We start from the raw sequence: 17,878 nt of genomic DNA on the forward strand, positions 1-17,878 counted from the left end.
TCCACCTCTCGTGTCTCCCCTTTTCCTCATAGTTTCTAAGCTTGCGAGCAGGGCCCTCATTCCTCCTGGTATCTGTTTTGAGCTGTGATTTCTGTTATGCTGTAATGTCTATTGTCTGTACAAGTCCCCTCTATAATTTGTAAAGCGCTGCGGAATATGTTGGCGCTATATAAATAAAAATTATTATTATTATTATTATTATGTATGACATTGGAGTAATATCGAAAGAGTTTTCTCTCACATCACCCATACACTTTTTACAGAAATCTCTCTGCCACCTATAAGGCCATAACGTTTTATAAAGGGCCTCATTTTGTTAGTAGCAAGGAAAGAAAAGTTTTAGTCAGGGGTGACAAAGGGGGAGAGGGGATCAATCAGCGTGATGGAGGGGGAGGTGACGCAGTCAGGAGTGATACAGGGGGAGATGACGCAGTCAGTCAGGGGTGATACAGGGGGAGGTGACACAGTCAGTCAGGGGTGATACAGGGGGAGGTGACACAGCCAGTCAGGGGTGATACAGGGGGAGGGGATGCAGTCAGTCAGGGGTGATACAGGGAGAGGTGACACAGTCAGTCAGGGGTGATACAGGGGGAGGTGACACAGCCAGTCAGGGGTGATACAGGGGGAGGGGATGCAGTCAGTCAGGGGTGATACAGGGAGAGGTGACGCAGTCAGTCAGGAGTGATACAGGGGGAGATGACGCAGTCAGTCAGGGGTGATACAGGGAGAGGTGACGCAGTCAGTCAGGGGTGATACAGGGGGAGGTGACGCAGTCAGTCAGGGGTGATACAGGGGGAGGTGAAAGTCAGTCAGGGGTGATACAGGGGGAGGTGACAGTCAGTCAGGGGTGATACAGGGGGAGGGGATGCAGTCAGTCAGGGGTGATACAGGTGGAGGTTTTGCAGTCAGTCAGGCGTGATACAGGGGGACGTGATGCAGTCAGTCAGGGTTGATACAGGGGGGGCGGTGACGCAGTCAGTCAGGGGTGATACAGGGGAGGAGGTGCAGTTAGGGGTCATATAGAGGGAGGTGGTGCAGTCAAGGGTAATACAGGGGCTCAGTCAGGGTGGTTCCGGGGTACTCAGCATAGGTGATACGGGGAGGGGGTTCAGTCAATGGTGATACAGGGGAGGGGGTGCAGTTAGGGGTCATATAGAGGGAGGTCTAGGGTCAGTAAAGGCGGTCACATTGGAGCGCTGAGGAAGCAGCCCAGAGAGACAGAGGGGGTGTCGAGCACCACCGTAGTTCTAGCCGAACACCTCCAAGGGAGGACAGAGGCAGGTTCAAATAAAAAAGATCCGTCACAGGAGCGCTGAAGGAGACTCTGACACCAGGTGTCAGAGTCTCCCTTCAGCGGTCCTGTGACTGATCTTTTTTCTTTGAACCCATATAGAGGGAGGTGGCACAGTCATGGGTAATACACGGGCTCAGTCAGGGTGATTCTGGGGCGAGGGTATTCAGCAGGGGTGATATGAGAGAGGGGTTGCAGTCAGGGGTGATACAGGGGTAGGGGGGCTCAGTCAGGGTGATTCCGGGGTGAGGGGATTCAGAAGGGGAGGGGTGCATTCAGGGGTGATACAGGGAGCGCTGGCGCAGTCAGGGTGATACAGGGAGCGCTGGTGCAGTCAGGGTGATACAGGGAGCGCTGACGCAGTCAGGGTGATACAGGGAGCGCTGGCGCAGTCAGGGTGATACAGGGAGCGCTGGCGCAGTCAGGGTGATACAGGGAGTGCTGGCGCAGTCAGGGTGATACAGGGGGAGGGGGCTCAGTCAGGGGTGACATAGAGGGAGGGGGCTCAGTCAGTCAGGAGTAAAAGGGGAGATGAGGTCATGGGGCCCTCATTTATCCTTAAGTAACTTAGCCCCTCACCCTCTCTCACCCCAGACTAAAGCCCCCCATTTACACTTCTCCTCTGCTGCTTACACTGTGGGGGAGGGGAGCACGTGTTACAGATGACAGCAGCTCATTACCTGAGCTGTGCTGTATGGCTGGGGAGATGAGGACACAAACAAAGCTAACATTGATTGGCCACAGCACAGCCAATCAGTGTTAACTTAAACTTTAAGACCTGCTCCACCGCAGGGAAGAGTGGTGAGTGACAGAAAAAGTCAGCAGGAAAGGAGCGCTGTGGTACTTACAAATCCTGAGCTGCCGCAGCAGCAGCCGAACATGTTAGCTGTTATCAGTGACGCCCGCAGTGCTCTCTGACTAGCTCTGAGTGCCAGTCGGGAGTAGTGGTGACGTCACGCTGGGAAGACGTCCTGCTCGTGGCTCCTCCCACAGTTAGTGAGAGAGCAGTGCGGGTGTCACTGATTACAGCTGACATATTCGGCTGCTGCTGCTGCAGCCTGCGGCTCAGGAGTTGTAAGTTTAAAAAGCACTCATGTACAAACTACAGCAAACACTGCCCACTGCTAAAGTGAAATTAATATTCACCCTTCTCCACGCCCATGGGGGCGTGGGAAGCAGTGAATATTCACTTCCCTTTAGCAGCGGGGACAGGGGATTTTGCTTCCTGTCACCCACTGCGGCTCCACTGGCATCGGGGCCCCCATAGCAGCTGCCCACTGGCTGGGGGCCCCTGGAGCAGTGGGGAGCCCTAGGCAGCTGCAGGCCAGTATGCCAGCAGGTGTCAGTGCCTGGGCCCGCCGGAGAATCCCCCGTTTCTCCGGTGGCCCAGTCCGACCATGAACCCAAATCATGATTGATCCACCCCATGCTTACTGGTTGGTAAGTTATTTTCTTGAAATTCTGTGCCCTTTTTTCTCAACACATACCTTTGATCATTGTGGCCATTTAGAATTGAGGAAAAGGCAACTTGAAAACGCTTTGCTATCTTCTTATAGCCTTCCCCTGCTTTGTGGTCATTCACCATTTTCATTTTCAGAGTACCAGGTACCAGTAACCCTCACAGGCTAATTTAGGTCTGAAACCTTGGACAAAGTAATCTGAGCACAGAAATCTCCAAGGGTTCCCAAACTTTTGCATAGGCCCATATATCTTTTGGTTATTTTTAAAATGAAAAAAATAATAAATATATATTTTTTGGAATAAAATACAAAAGAAATGTGTCATCTCTACCTCAGGCCTTATAGAGATCATTTTATCTTCAACTTGCTTAACTGTTCACAATAACAGTAATTTTAACCAGGGGTGCCCAAACTTTTAGATGCAGAAGTAAACATTTTCTTCTCAGCTAATGTTTTTTTTTATCAATTTATCAATTCAATCCTTATATTTTAATGAAACATTGCAACAAATGCAAGAATTATAATCGCCCTATGCTACACTCATCAATTATAACTGACAGCATTGTACCACCCACCTTTTATTCAATCTCTTTCGCCTAGAAATACTAGTTGGCCGCAAGTGTTCTGCTTCACATTCACTATGTCTAATGAGAAACACCCTGATTATCATCTACTATATAATTGTCTAAGGGTCACTTCCGTCTTTCTGTCTGTCCTTCTGTCTGTCTGTCTTTCTGTCTGTCACGGATACTCATTGGTCACGGCCTCTGTCTGTCATGGAAATCCAAGTCGCTGATTGGTCGCGGCAAAACAGCCACGACCAATCAGCGACGGGCACAGTCCAGAAGAAAATGGCCGCTCCTTACTCCCCGCAGTCAGTGCCCGGCGCCCGCATACTCCCCTCCAGTCACCACTAACACAGGGTTAATGCCGGTGGTAACGGACCGCGTTATGCCGCGGGTAACGCACTCCGTTACCGCTGCTAATAACTGTGTGTTCCCAACTTTTTACTATTGACGCTGCCTATGCGGCATCAATAGTAAAAAATGTAATGTTAAAAATAATAATAATAATTAAAAAAAACCCTGCTATACTCACCCTCTGTAGCTCGCGCCGGCCGCCATCTTCCGTTCCCGGCGATGCATTGCGAAATTACCCAGAAGACTTCGCAGACCGGTAAGTTATCTGGGTAATTTCGCAATGCATCCTGGGAACAGAAGATGGCGGCAGCCGCGCGCCCATCGCCAGAGCGCCATTGGATCCCAGAGGGTGAGTATGTAACTATTTTTTATTTTAATTCTTTTTTTTTTTAACAGGGATATGGTCAGTGGCGTATCTAGGGGTGGGGGGCAGCCGGGACATGTGCCCCGGGCGCAGCCGGCAGGGGGGCGCAGTCGGGCCGCCTAAAGCGGCAGTCCGCAGTGTCTTCCCCGGCGGCTGCATTCTGCTGCCCCCCGGCACTGGGAGTCAGCTGTTCTCTGTGCCGACTGTCAAGCTGACAGCCGGCACAGAGAAGCTGCGGCGCGCCGGCTCCCAGTGTTCAATTGTACTGCATCTGAGACGCGAGTACAATTGAAGCTCTGACTTCCGGGTCAGAGCGACGCCAGCAGCGTGATCAGGTCATGTGATCACGCTGCTGACGTCACTCACGCGCGGCAGAGCAGGAGAGATGCAGATTGGTGGTAAGTGCTCCAGTGGAGCTGAAGACACCGAAGGTGCAGGGGGGGATTTAATGTGAGTGGGAATGGGGGGATATATTGTGGGGGGGATTTAATGTGAGTGGGGATGGGGGGATATATTGTGGGGGGATTTAATGTGAGTGGGGGTGGGGGGGATTTAATGTGAGTGGGGATGGTGGGATATATTATTGGATGGGGGGATATTTAATATGAGTGGAGATGGCGGATTTATTGTGGGGGGGAGATTTAATGTGAGTGGGGATTTATTGTGGGGGGAGATTTAATGTGAGTGGGGATTTATTGTGGGGGGGAGATTTAATGTGAGTAAAAATGGGGGGATTTATTGTGGGGGGGGAGATTTAATGTGAGTAGGGAGGGGGGATTTATTGTGTGTGGGGAGAATTGGAGTGGAGATGGGGGATTGAATGTGTGGGGGGGAGATTTGTCATGGGGATGGGGGGATTTAATGTGTGGGGGAGATCTGAGGACACAAAATGAAGAGCAAAGGGGGAGATGGGGGACACGTATGAGAAAACAGTATGGGGGAATGGGGGGCATGTATGAGGAAACAGTATGGGGGATGGGTGCAGACAGTTTGGGGAGCAAACGGGGGAATGTATGCAGACACAGTATGAGTAGCGATGTGAAAAACGTATGTGGACAGAGTACGGGGAGTGAGGGTGTTGGGATGTGTGCATGTGTAGCATGGGCGCAGAGACACGTCATCCGCACGAAGCAAGCAGGAGAACAGCATTGCAAGATGACGGGAGGCACCGGACCAAGACCATCGAAGCCCATCGGACTGGACCGCCCCCAGGTGAGTATAATAAAAGTTATTTTTCTTCTCTTACAGGTCAGATCGGGGGCTTATATACAGCATTATAGAATAGGTGGTGGCGGTAATTTGTATCGGCCAAACCTGGTGACCGGTTCACTTTAATAATTTCATGTCTCGTAAGCCATCAGGATCTGTCAGAACACAGGGTATGAAGAGATGAAAGTGGGTTCCCATGAAGGTCACTTGGGGTTATATGCAGATGATTTAATCCCGTTTATGGCCAGTCCAAGAGTTACACTGCCTTTGGTAATGGATCTGATTTATGAATTTGGCTGGTTCTCCAGTCTAAAAATAAACTGGCAGAAATCCATGTTGTTACTAAGCACTATGGGGTGGAAAGGAGAGGATGAATTCTGCAGGGTAACGAATAGTATCCAACTTTTACCTAGGTATACACATAACAAGAAATCACAAGCAACTCCGTGATTTAAATATATCCCCTCTTTTGTCACACCTGCGCAAGAAATTTAGAATATGGAGTGCCCTCCTGTCAGTAGATGAGAGAATCAAGGTCAGTAAAATGCTAGTTTTCCAGAAATTCCTATATGTTCTGGGACATTCAGATTCTGTGCCTTGATCAACTCCCATTTAGCATAATTTATATGGGGCTCAAAAAGACACAAACTGAAACTAACCACTCTTCAGAGGAAGCGGGATGAGGCATAACAGTGCTTTTCCCAAATTGCTACATTCCCAAGATACTCAATTCTAGTCAAACTTAGGGGTCAAGACACAAGCACAGGTATATATCCAGGATGTTCTTGTTCTCATTGATTAAAGTCAACAGCTCTAACAAGTCCCCAGGCATGCTTTCGTTCGGTATCTGCAACTAAGGAATGCCCTAAATACCCAGTTCCCAGACATATTAAATTTTCTCATTTCTCTTTATCCTCATATCCCCTAATTAAAATGCTAAGCAGGAGATGCTCTTCATAGTCATTGTTGGTTGACGCCAAATGGAGAACAGTTATACTGTCACGGGGTTACCACAATGGAGCGGAGCCGGAAGATCGCAGCATCTGGTGGTTCTACCCCGTTGCTGAGAAGAAGCACTTCTCCAGTGTATTAAACGTGTTTATTTCTTTCAGCAGACCAGGGGTTACTAGGCTATGTTGGAAATTCCTGCATTCAGCTGTGCTCATTTAGCCATTCCTTTCCCCTATAAAATTTGGGCTTGATTACCAAGTCCTTATCTGAGTTAGCATTTGCTGCAAGACATAGGAGTGGGAGAAGTTGGTTTTGTGAAGGAGTGCTGGAGGAATTTATTAGCAACTGTTGCCTGATTTGTACGGGTGGAAATTCCTTATCCTTTCCTGTTTTGATTTCTTCCCCCTCCCTACACACTCTGGTGAATACCTCTGTTATACATGAGTGTATATTTTGTGTGCGTGGAGTTTTCAGTTAACCCTCCTCTTTGTTACCCTGTCTGTCGGGTTGGTGTACTGCAGTGCACAGTAGCGCCCCCTCTTCCTGGGTGAGGGAAGGGGACAGACAAAGGGCTAATCTAGGAGATAGGGCAAGGGTGGACGCCCCGACGTCTGCCATCTGAAGTATCCCAGGGAACAGGGCGAGCTAGGGCGCCCCCTAGTGTTAGAGCCAGGAAAGATGCCCCTGGTAACGGGTCACTTGCCAGCCGAATCGTGACAAACACCCTCCCTAGCAGTGGGGGATTAGAGTGAGGCTTTGACCTCCCCTTAATAACAAGCTAGTCCAAATGTATATAGTCCATCAATGACAACCGACACCTAGCAGGTTATATAAAATAGATAGATCTACCACTGCAGATTTCCATACGTGTGGGGAAGAGATGTCAGATTTTATATACCTGATGTTTTATTGTCCTCCTATTGCAGACTTTTGGAAAGAGGTCATAGCTATCCTCATCGAGATTAGACAATCCCCTGCGCCACTTTGCCCTAAGGCGTGTTTATAAAGAATCCTTGATGAGGAGACCTGGCTTCACTACCCATGCCCTCTTCTCAGAGAAACATTGTTTTTGGCTAGCAAGACTAAAGCAATGAGATGGATTGATAGAAGACCCCCCGCTGATTTTTCATACTGAGTCAATATGGTAAATACTGCAGCTTCCTATAAGAGGGTGGTATATAAAAATACACAAGGTCCTAAAAAGATTGATAAGTTATTGAAGCCTTGGTTTGATTCCCCTTTGACTCACATTAGTCCCTAGGTGATTAGGAGTATTCTCTGATGATAAAGGATGTGATATTTGGTGCCTGACATGGGTGCCTCATGCTTTTGGTTAAGATATTAGACCCATGGTATGTTAAGGGCAGGATTAACTTTATCAGACAGTTAATCAATGAGCAATGAGAAATGCTGTTTGTTCTATGATCTAACCTTATCATGCAGTTTAATCTTCAAAAAATAAAAGTTAAAAAAAATTACCAGTTGTAAAATATGATCTGAAAACTTTTGTACCGTATTGTAATGGTGATTTTCAATTAGTACAATGAAGAGAGACAATGAACAGTAAAGTCTGTCAACTGTTCCAGACCTCATCATCAGTGATCTGATTGTTTGCACGTAACCCATACCTCATGTATAAGGGCTGTTAACATCTGCTGGTAACTGCGGCCCCTGCTGGCAAGAAAACGATTGATAGGTCTGCCATCTCGGTCCGTCTGAACAGGCAGGTCATAGCACAGCAGCATGCCGGCTGGGAAAAGGAACATTTGACAGAGAAAAATAAAGTAAGATGCATGAAAACAACCATCTTGAGTGATTGCATATTAGATAGGCAAAGCACAGCATTGAGAAATCATTCTTGTTTCTATTTCAGTTGATATCACAGCGATACAACCTGGATGTTATCGCTGTTTCCTTCTACACAGGGAAAGCAGCAGGATGTTTATTAAGTATGATCCATTTACTGCCGATTCCATATGTCTGCCTCAACACAATGAGTGCTGCCAGCAATCCTGGGAAATAACAGTCTGTGCACTACATTGGGTATAAATCTTCAACACATTTCATCACGATTAGATGAAAATCACAAGATATTGGGCAAGTGTGTTCATATCTGGAATGATACATTTGGCTGTACATGACGAAGCAATGGAAAGGAGACAAATAAGATGTCATATAGCTTTCTAATAAAAGATCTGGTCCTGTTTTATCACCGCCATATGTAAATGTACTTATAGGGACACCATGGACGTCTCCAAGGCAGAGACCCAGAATAATAGACTTGCATTGATGAAACTCACAGGAAATAGATCTTAAAGTGAACCTGTTACCAGGTGTGGCCGATAAGAGATACGGCCATCACCTTTCAGGGCTGATATGCAGCATTCTATAATGTTTTATATCTGCCCCCAACAAAACCTGTAAGAGAAGAAAAATAAATTTTATTATACTCACCTGCGGGGCAGTCCAGTCCAATGGGCATCACTGGTCTTGGTTAGATGCCTCCCTTCTTCTTACGATCCCCTTCCTCCTACTTGCTTCGTGTGGATGACGCGCCCCTTCGTCATCCACACAGCCTCCTCGGCAAAGCGCTCCTGCGCAGGCGTACTTCTCTGCACTGTTGAGGGCAGAGCAAAGTATTGCAGTGCGCATGCGCCGGGGCTCTTTGACCTTTCCCAGCACCTGCGCAGGGCAGAGAAGTACGCCTGCACAGGAGAAGAGAGTGCAGAGGAGACATGATGAAGGGATGCATCATCCACACAAAGCAAGCAGGAGAACAGGGATCATAAGAAGATGGGAGGTGCCGGACCAAGACCAGTGACGCCCATCGGACCACACCGCCTCGCAGGGCAGTGTAATAAAAGTTATTTTTCTTCTCTTACAGGTCGGGTTGGGGGCAGATATACAGTATTATAGAATGCTGTATATCAGCCTTAAAAGGTGATGGCCGTATTTCTTATTGGCCAAACCTGATGACAGGTTCCCTTTAACTTTTTAAAATGCAGAAGAATGTCATTCAAATGACAATACATTCTCATGTAATAAGAATCTGCTCCATACAAAAACCTGCTTGTTTTCCATCTATCTTCGCCATTCTCTGGCAATTTGAAGCCAAAGCAGTCAATTAAAGGGGGTGAGAGCGTGGAGATAGAGAGAACACAAGCTGGTGAGAAGGTGTATATAAATGATTGGCCTCGCCGTGAAGCATCGAGCGCCTGTACTTGGTTTGAACAGTCATTCTGTGCTGGCAGAGTCCTTTTAGCCCCCTCACTGACATCAGACGGGATAGTACGTTCAAAGTCAGTACCCCCGCTTTGATGCGGGCTCCGGCAGTAAGATTATTATACGTTCATAAGCGGTCTGCTTATTACACAACAAAAAAGAGTGTGTAAATCAAGTCTTATGTTAAGCACTGTTAAAATATTGTACATTGCAAACTTTTCCATTTACATAGGGGTTTTCTGGAAATGGAAAAAAATTAAAGTGATTCATTTATTTATAATAATGTTTTAATTAGTATATCACACTCATTTTGTCCAAGCCACAACCTTTTGTTACTAAATTAAACCAATCTTAGAATCTTACTTGGACAAGTGCCTGTAAGCATGCACAGTAAAAAGATTTGACCTTTTCCTTTATGTGTAGGAAGATGTGGATACTCTGAACTAATAATGTAGATGCCACTTGTCCAGATGCCACTTGCTTACACTGCTGTCCACCCTGTCTTTCTGATCTAATATTGGAGATACCAGGGACGCTGAGGTAAGAAGAGGCTGCTTTCCACTTTGTCTGATCTAATACTGGAGATACCAGAGGTACTGAGGTAAGAAGAGGCTGCTCACACTGCTGTCTACCTGATCTAATATTGGAGATATCAGGGATGCGGAGGTAAGAAAAGGCTGCTTACACTGCTGTCCACCACGTCTTTCTGATTTAATACTGGAGATACCAGAGACGCTGAGGTAAGAAGAGGCTGCTCACACTGCTGTCCACCCTGGCATTCTGATCTAATACTGGAGATACCAGAGGTACTGAGGTAAGAAGAGGCTGCTCACACTGCTGTCTACTGTCTCCCTGATCTAATACTGGAGAAATCAGGGATGTGAAGGTAAGAAAAGGCAGCTTACACTGCTGTCCACACTGTCTTTCTGATCCAATACTGGAGATACCAGGGACGCTGAGGTAAGAAGAGGCTGCTCACACTGCTGTCCACTTTGTCTGATCTAATACTGGAGATACCAGAGGTACTGAGGTAAGAAGAGGCTGCCCACACTGCTGTCTACGGTCTGCCTGATCTAATACTGGAGATATCAGGGATGCGAAGGTAAGAAAAGGCTGCTTACACTGCTGTCCACCCTGTCTTTCTGATCTAACACTGGAGATACAGGGACGCTGAGGTAAGAAGAGGCTGCTCACAATGCTGTACACTTTGTCTGATCTAATACTGGAGATATCAGAGGTACTGAGGTACAAAGAGGCTGCTCACACTGCTGTCCATCCTGTCTGTATATTCGAATACTGGACATACCAAGGGAGCTGAGGTAAGAAGAAGTTTTCCACACTGTCTTTCTGATTTAATACTGGTGATAACAAGGGTTCTGAGGTAAGAAGACACTGCTCTCACTAACGTCCACTCACTTTGTCTGATCTACAGTATTACTGGAGAAACAAGGAGTGCTAAGGTAAGAAAAGGCTGTTCACATTTCTGTCTAACCTGTCTGCCTGATCTAATACTGGAGATTATAGGGGCGCGGAGTTTAGAACTTGTTTCTTATGCTACTATGCACCCTGCCTTTTTGATGTAAAACTGGAGATATCAGAAGTGCTGAGGTAAGAAAAGCCTGCTCACACTGCTGTCCGCTCTGTATCTGATGTAATACTGGACATACCAGAGGTGCTGAGGAAAGAAGATGCCACTCACACTGCTGCTCAACATGTTTTTTTTTATCTAATTCTGGAGCTACCAACTGATGTATGAAGAAGCTGCTCACAATGACGTCAACCTTGAGGGTATGTGCACATGTTGCGGATTTCTTGCAGAAATTTCGTGAAGAAAACCGGAAATTTTCTGCAAGAAATCCGCATTTTTTTTTTTGCGTTTTTTTTCCGTTTTTTTCGCGTTTTTTTTAGCATTCTGCAAGCGTAATTAGCTTGCATTCTGCTAAAGTTTTCCAAGCGATCTGTAGCATCGCTTGGAAAACTGACTGACAGGTTGGTCACACTTGTCAAACATAGCGTTTGACAAGTGTGACCAACTTTTTACTATAGATGCAGCTTATGCAGCATCTATAGTAAAAGATAGAATGTTTAAAAATAATTAAAAAAATAAAAAAATGCTTATACTCACCCAGACATCTCCTCACCGGCGTCCGTTCCTCTTCCTATAGCTGGTCTGTGCGCACAGGACCTTCCGTGACGTCACGGTCACGTGAGCGGTCACATGACCGCTCACGACCAATCACAGGACAGTGACGTCATCGGCAGGTCTTTCACCGCACACCAGCTACAGGAACCGAAGCGACAGCGTGCAGTGGAGGCGGGAAGACATCGAGGGTGAGTATAGGACTGTTTTTTATTTTAATTCTTATTTTTTGACCAATTATATGGTGCCCAGTCCGTGGAGGAGAGTCTCCTCTCCTCCACCCTGGGTACCAACCGCACATAATCTGCTTACTTCCCGCATGGTGTGCACAGCCCCGTGCGGGAAGTAAGCAGATCAATGGACCCCTAGGTGTGCGGAATCCCTGCAATTCCGCATTTTAATGAACATGTTGCTTTTTTTCCGCGATGCGATTTTTTAGCGGAAAAAAAGGCTACATTTGCACAAAAAATGCGGAATACACTTAAAATAATAGGAGGCATATGTAAGCGTTTTTTTCGCGTTTTTATCACGTTTTTAACGCGAAAAAAACGCGAAAAATACTTAACGTGTGCACATGGCCTGACTGTCTGATTTAATTTTCGAGGTACTATCGGTGCTCAAATACAAGGAGCTTGCTCACACTGTTTCCACCCTGTCTGTCTGATCTAATACTGGAGATATCAGAGGTGATGAGGTTAAAAAAAGGCTGCTTTGGAATTTGATAATATTCAAGTATGTTCCCCTGCGTGGGATTTTGTTGTAAAGCTTTCTAGATTTATCTTGAAAATAAAAATAAAAACTTGTTGAAACTAAAAAAAGGCTGCTCACACGGTTATTGACCTTTTCTGATCAAATACCAAAGATACCTGGGATGTTGAGGTAAGAAGAGGCGGCTCACACTAATGTCCTCCCTGTCACTCTGATCTAATACTGGAGATACCAGGGACGCTGAGGTAAGAAAAGGCTGCTTACATTAGGGTACTGTCACACAGTGCAATTTTGATCGCTACGACGGTACGATTCGTGACGTTCTAGCGATATCGTTACGATATCGCAGTGTCTGACACGCAGCAGCGATCAGGGATCCTGCTGAGAATCGTACGTCGTAGCAGATCGTTTGGAACTTTCTTTCGTCGCTTGATCACCCGCTGACATCGCTGGATCGTTGTGTGTGACAGCGATCCAGCGATGTGTTCGCTTGTAACCAGGGTAAACATCGGGTAACTAAGCGCAGGGCCGCGCTTAGTAACCCGATGTTTACCCTGGTTACCAGCGTAAACGTAAAAAAACCAAACAGTACATACTCACATTCCGGTGTCTGTCCTCCGGCGTCTCAGCTTCTCTGCACTGTGAGCGCCTGCCGGCCGGAAAGCGAGCACAGCGGTGACGCGGTGACGTCACCGCTGTGCTTTCCGGCTATGGCGCTTACACAGTGGAGAGAAGCAGAACGCCGGGGGACAGACACCGGAATGTAAGTATGTACTGTTTGGTTTTTTTACGTTTACGCTGGTAACCAGGGTAAACATCGGGTTACTAAGCGCGGCCCTGCGCTTAGTAACCCGATGTTTACCCTGGTTACCCGGCGACTTCGGCATCGCTCCAGCGCCGTGATTGCAAAGTGTGACCGCAGTCTACGACGCTGGAGCGATAATCATATGACGCTGCGACGTCACGGATCGTGCCGTCGTAGCGATCAAAATGGTACTGTGTGACGGTACCCTTAATGTTCTTGGTGTCTCTCAGATCTAATACTGGGGATAAGAGGAGTGCTGAGGTAAGAGGCTGCACACACTGCCGTCTACCCTGTCTTTCAGAACACTGAGCAGTTGCTGTAACCAGGCAATAGCCTATACCATGTATTTTCACGTTTATCTCATGCACACACATTGTATTTTTTTTTCCTCACTGAATTGGAACACTGCTGCGCTTTTGCAAACTTCAGCATGTCACTTCTTTCAGCATTTTGCAGCATTTTGGCACCCACAGATAGCCATGAGTAAGTACAAAGATGCAGCAAAAAATGCAGGCATCAGGTTTTGCTGTTTTTTGTGTGCAAAAACTGAAGGATGTTGCATCATGTTTTTTTTTTTTTTTTTTTTTTTGGGGGGGAGGGGGGAATTAAACTTTATCAGCTTGCACAAGAGATAATAAAAACACAGCCAAGATAGCAGCAAAACCTGCTTTTTGTAAGCAACTTCTTTACTGCCAAGAGAGCAGGTTTTGCCTGCAGAAAAAAACACGTGTGAACATAGCCTTGGACAGGGTTCGCCGAGTGTAAGAAAACAACCATTATAATATACTACAATGATTAGCTGCCTAGATAAAACAAGTGTGATTTGCTAATTAAAGTTATTTTGGAATTTACTTATAGTGACAATTTTTTTCCTATTCCCGCAGAATCCCTGGCATGGCAGCATGAAACTGTATTCTGAACACATCCATGACATTTGTGTACATGTAGCATGTTCACCTGCGAGTCCTGGTTTTAGGCCGGGCTGTCTGTTTTTCTCATACATTTTTAGCATGAAGCTTGGGATTCCAGCTACTGCTTTGCCCTGGTCAGACCTCATCATGCCACCTCTGAGGGCATTATGATATATACCACGTGGCATGGTGCTCATTTCCTGTTTCACCAGTGAGGAAAGGAACTCTTCATATGCTGCAAGCAGAACACATTTTATTTGATTAGTAAGATGGAGAAAAGCGCTAATAACTTTATATTACAAACATGAAATTACCTTGGGTACCATAAAAGCCTATTTCATAGTACTGAAGGTGCAAGCTCTAATAAATGTTAGAACAGCTTCATCAACAGTAATAACTAAACAGAAAATCAATTACGGCGTAAGCCCACAGGTGTAGAAAATTGCACCTCTTAAATTGTGTGCCTCTATGCAAGTTATTTACTAGACTGGAATTAAATATTTGCAGATTAATTATCCAGATATGAAACTTTGCTTCCAAAAATGACTACTAAATTTATGGTTACATTAAACATTAACTGAAGAGTGCATTCAAACATTAAGGTTGTGCTGACGGACATGTGAAATCTGAGAAAACGGAACAATATACAAAGGCATTCTAGTATTGTGCTGGGCGCAGTTTTGGCAATGGCAAAGTACAAAAGGGTTCAAAAGTTCATCAGCTTAAGTATCAAGTTTGGCAAAGTAGGGAATATTGCAGTGGTTGCCTTTAAAAGAAAAACATTAAACTATATTTAAAAGGACATTAACCTCTTAGGAAACGGGCAATTTTTCATTTCTGCGCTTTCAGTATTTCTTCCACTTATTCCGAGGGCCATACATTTTTTATTTTTGTGTCGACGTCATGTAAGGGCTTGTTTTTTGTGGCACGAATTGTACTTTTGAATGACAACCTTTCATCATACGATGTACTGAAAAGCAGGAACAAAATTCTTAGTTTGTCGAAATAGCCAAAAAAGTGCAATTCTGCAAATTTTTTTTTATTATTATTATCATCATCATCATTTACAGAGTTGATTTCAAGGTAAAACTGACCTAACCGTACAATTAACGCTGCTTTCACACTAGCGTCGGTACGGGCCTTTCGCAGTGCGTCGGGCCGACGTACTGACGCATGCTGTGAAAGAAATGCCCGACCTGGGCAGCGGAAGCAGTCTTACGACGCTTCCGCTGCCAGGTCCGGGGAGGAGGTGGCGGAGTTTCGGCCACACATGCGCGGTCGAAAATGGCGGACTTGACGCACAAAAAACGTTACATGGAACTTTTTTTGTGCCGGCGGTCCGCCAAAACACGACGTGTGGCCATACGTCGCAATGCGTCGGTAATGTAAGTCTATGGGGAAAAAACGCATCCTGCAGACAACTTTGCAGGATGCGTTTTTTCTCCTGAACGACGCATTGCAACATATTGCAAATGACGCTAGTGTGAAAGTAGCCTAACACAGATACAAAACATGTAAAGTTTTTGTTTTATTTAAGTGGTGAAAAAAACCCAAAACAAAAGATTTTTTTTTTGCTTGTGTTGCCATTTTTAGAGAGCCATAACGTTTTCAATTTTCGGGATATGGGGTTATGTGAGGGCTTGTTTTTTGTGCCCTGAGCCAATGTTTTTATTGATATTATTTTGGGGTACATACAAAGTTTTGACTGCCTGTTATTACACATTTTGCTGATAAAGTGGCTGAAAAACTGCAATTCTGATGTTTTGATTTTTTTTCTCATTACGTATTTTACGGATTGGATTACCGTATATACTCGAGTATAAGCCGACCCGGGTATAAGCCGACCCCCTAATTTTGCCACAAAAAACTGGGAAAACTTAATGACTCGAGTATAAGCCCAGGGTGGGAAATGCAGCAGCGGTAAACGTCAAAAGTAAAAATAGATACCAATAAAAGTAAAATTAATTGAGACATCAGTAGATTAAGTGTTTTTGAATATCCATATTGAATCAGGAGCCCCATATAATGCTCCATAAAGTTTATGATGGCCCCATAAGATGTTCCATATTAAAATATGCCCAATATAATGCTGCACAAATGTTGATTATGGCCCCATAAGATGCTCCATAAAGATATTTGCCCCATATAGTGCTGCACAAACGTTATGGCCCCATAAGATGCTCCATACAGACACTTGCCCCATATAGTGCTGCACAAACGTTGATTATGGCCCCATAAGATGCTCCATAGACATATTTGCCCCATTTGCTGTTGCTGCGATAAAAAAATAAATCACATACTCACCTCTCGTTGCTCAGGCCCCCGGCACTTTCAATATTCACCTGACTTCGTTCCGGCGCCGCTCCATCTTCAGCGTCTTCTGCAGTGACGCTCAGGTCAGAGGGCGCGATGACGTGTTTAGTGCGCACCCTCTGTCCTGAGCGTCACTGCAGAAGACGCTTCAGACGGAACGGCCCACGGAACGGGGAGCAGGGGAATATCACGCAGCGCTCCCCCTCCCCATTTTACTCACCTGCTTCCTGGCGCTGTGCACTCCCTGCTTCCCCAGCGCCGCAGCTTCTTCCTGTACTTAGCGGTCACCGTTACCGCTCATTACAGTAATGAATATGCGGAGGTGGAGCCGCATATTCATTACTGTAATGAGTGGTGCCATGTGACCGCTCAGTACAGGAAGAAGCTGGGGTGCCGGGGAGACAGGGACCTGCAGGGAGCGCGCCAGGAGCAGGTGAGTTTAACTAGACAGACCCCGATCCCTCTCCCCTGCCAACCCCTGGGTATGATTCGAGTATAAGCCGAGATGGGGACTTTCAACCCCAAAAAATGGGCTGAAAATCTCGGCTTATACTCAAGTATATATACGGTAATTTAGACTAATGTAATAAAATGGACTTTTATGAATGCATTGATATTAAATGTGAGGTTTTCTGTTTCTTAAATTTTAATGGGTAAAAAGGGAGGTAATTTGAACATTTATATAATTTTTTTGATATTTTTTAAAACATTTTTTTTACTTTTCACAGTATTTTTTTGTCCCCTTAGGTGAACCCCCTTGAACCTACCGTATTTTTTGGATTATAAGACGCACCCCTAATTTTGAGCAGAAAAATGGGATTTAAAAAAAATAAATAAAATGGTGGTGGCTTCTAATAATCCGCACGTCTTATTGCTTACCGGGGGTGGTGGCTGCGGTTAAGCGGGGTGCCAGGGTCGCTGCTGGAGGAGGCAGGAGTGGGGTGATGCTGCAGGCCTCAGGCTGGGATGAGGGGGTGTTCCGATGTGCGGCGCGCCGCTGCGGGTTTCCGGTGCTGCTGCTGGTGTGTCTGGTGCTGCTGTGGGGGTGTCAGACGCTGCTGTGGGGGGTCTCCGGCGAAGCTGTGGGGGCTCTACCGACATTTTTTGAAAGGCCAGAGCCCCCTCAGTTCCATGGTTTCCTGTGTGGTGGACTCTGGGAAAATGGCCACCAGAGGCAGTGCATGAGCAGATGAAGATTTCGGCACCAAGATCTCGGGAGATGATATCTCATGGAGAACATGGAACTGCGAGGGCTCTGGCCATTCACAAAATGTCGGCAGAGCCCCCGCAGCGCCGGAGACGCCCAAAGCAGCATCATAGACCCCCGCAGCACCGCCGGACACCCCCTCAGTACCGCCGGGCACCCCTCATCCCAGCCTGCGACCTGCAGCAACGGTACTGGTAAGATATAGCCGCATTATAAGATGCACCCCCATTTTCCCCAAAAAATTTTGGGGAAAAAGTGTGTCTTATAATCCAAAAATTATGGTATATACTAGCATTGCTGTATATAGCAGAAATTACATTCTCCTATGAACGCCAGCCACGGGTTGGCTTTCACAGGAGCACCATGATGATATAAAC

At 46.1% G+C, this 17,878-nt stretch overlaps 1 protein-coding gene across 3 annotated transcripts in view; it reads right to left on the minus strand.

The window, feature by feature from the left end:
* Window positions 1–17,878, minus strand: part of FOCAD (focadhesin) — a 426,882-nt gene that overhangs the window by 153,230 nt on the left and 255,774 nt on the right. For all 3 annotated transcript variants that reach the window (XM_077249466.1, XM_077249485.1, XM_077249475.1), the window contains 2 exons: window positions 14,028–14,216; window positions 7,824–7,945 (listed from right to left, as the gene is read on the minus strand). In XM_077249466.1, coding sequence (XP_077105581.1) covers window positions 7,824–7,945; window positions 14,028–14,216 — 311 coding nt within the window. The remainder of the gene's footprint in view (window positions 1–7,823; window positions 7,946–14,027; window positions 14,217–17,878) is intronic.

The sequence above is a fragment of the Ranitomeya variabilis genome, chromosome 1, assembly GCF_051348905.1.
Source record: "Ranitomeya variabilis isolate aRanVar5 chromosome 1, aRanVar5.hap1, whole genome shotgun sequence".
NCBI classification, from domain to species: domain Eukaryota; kingdom Metazoa; phylum Chordata; class Amphibia; order Anura; family Dendrobatidae; genus Ranitomeya; species Ranitomeya variabilis.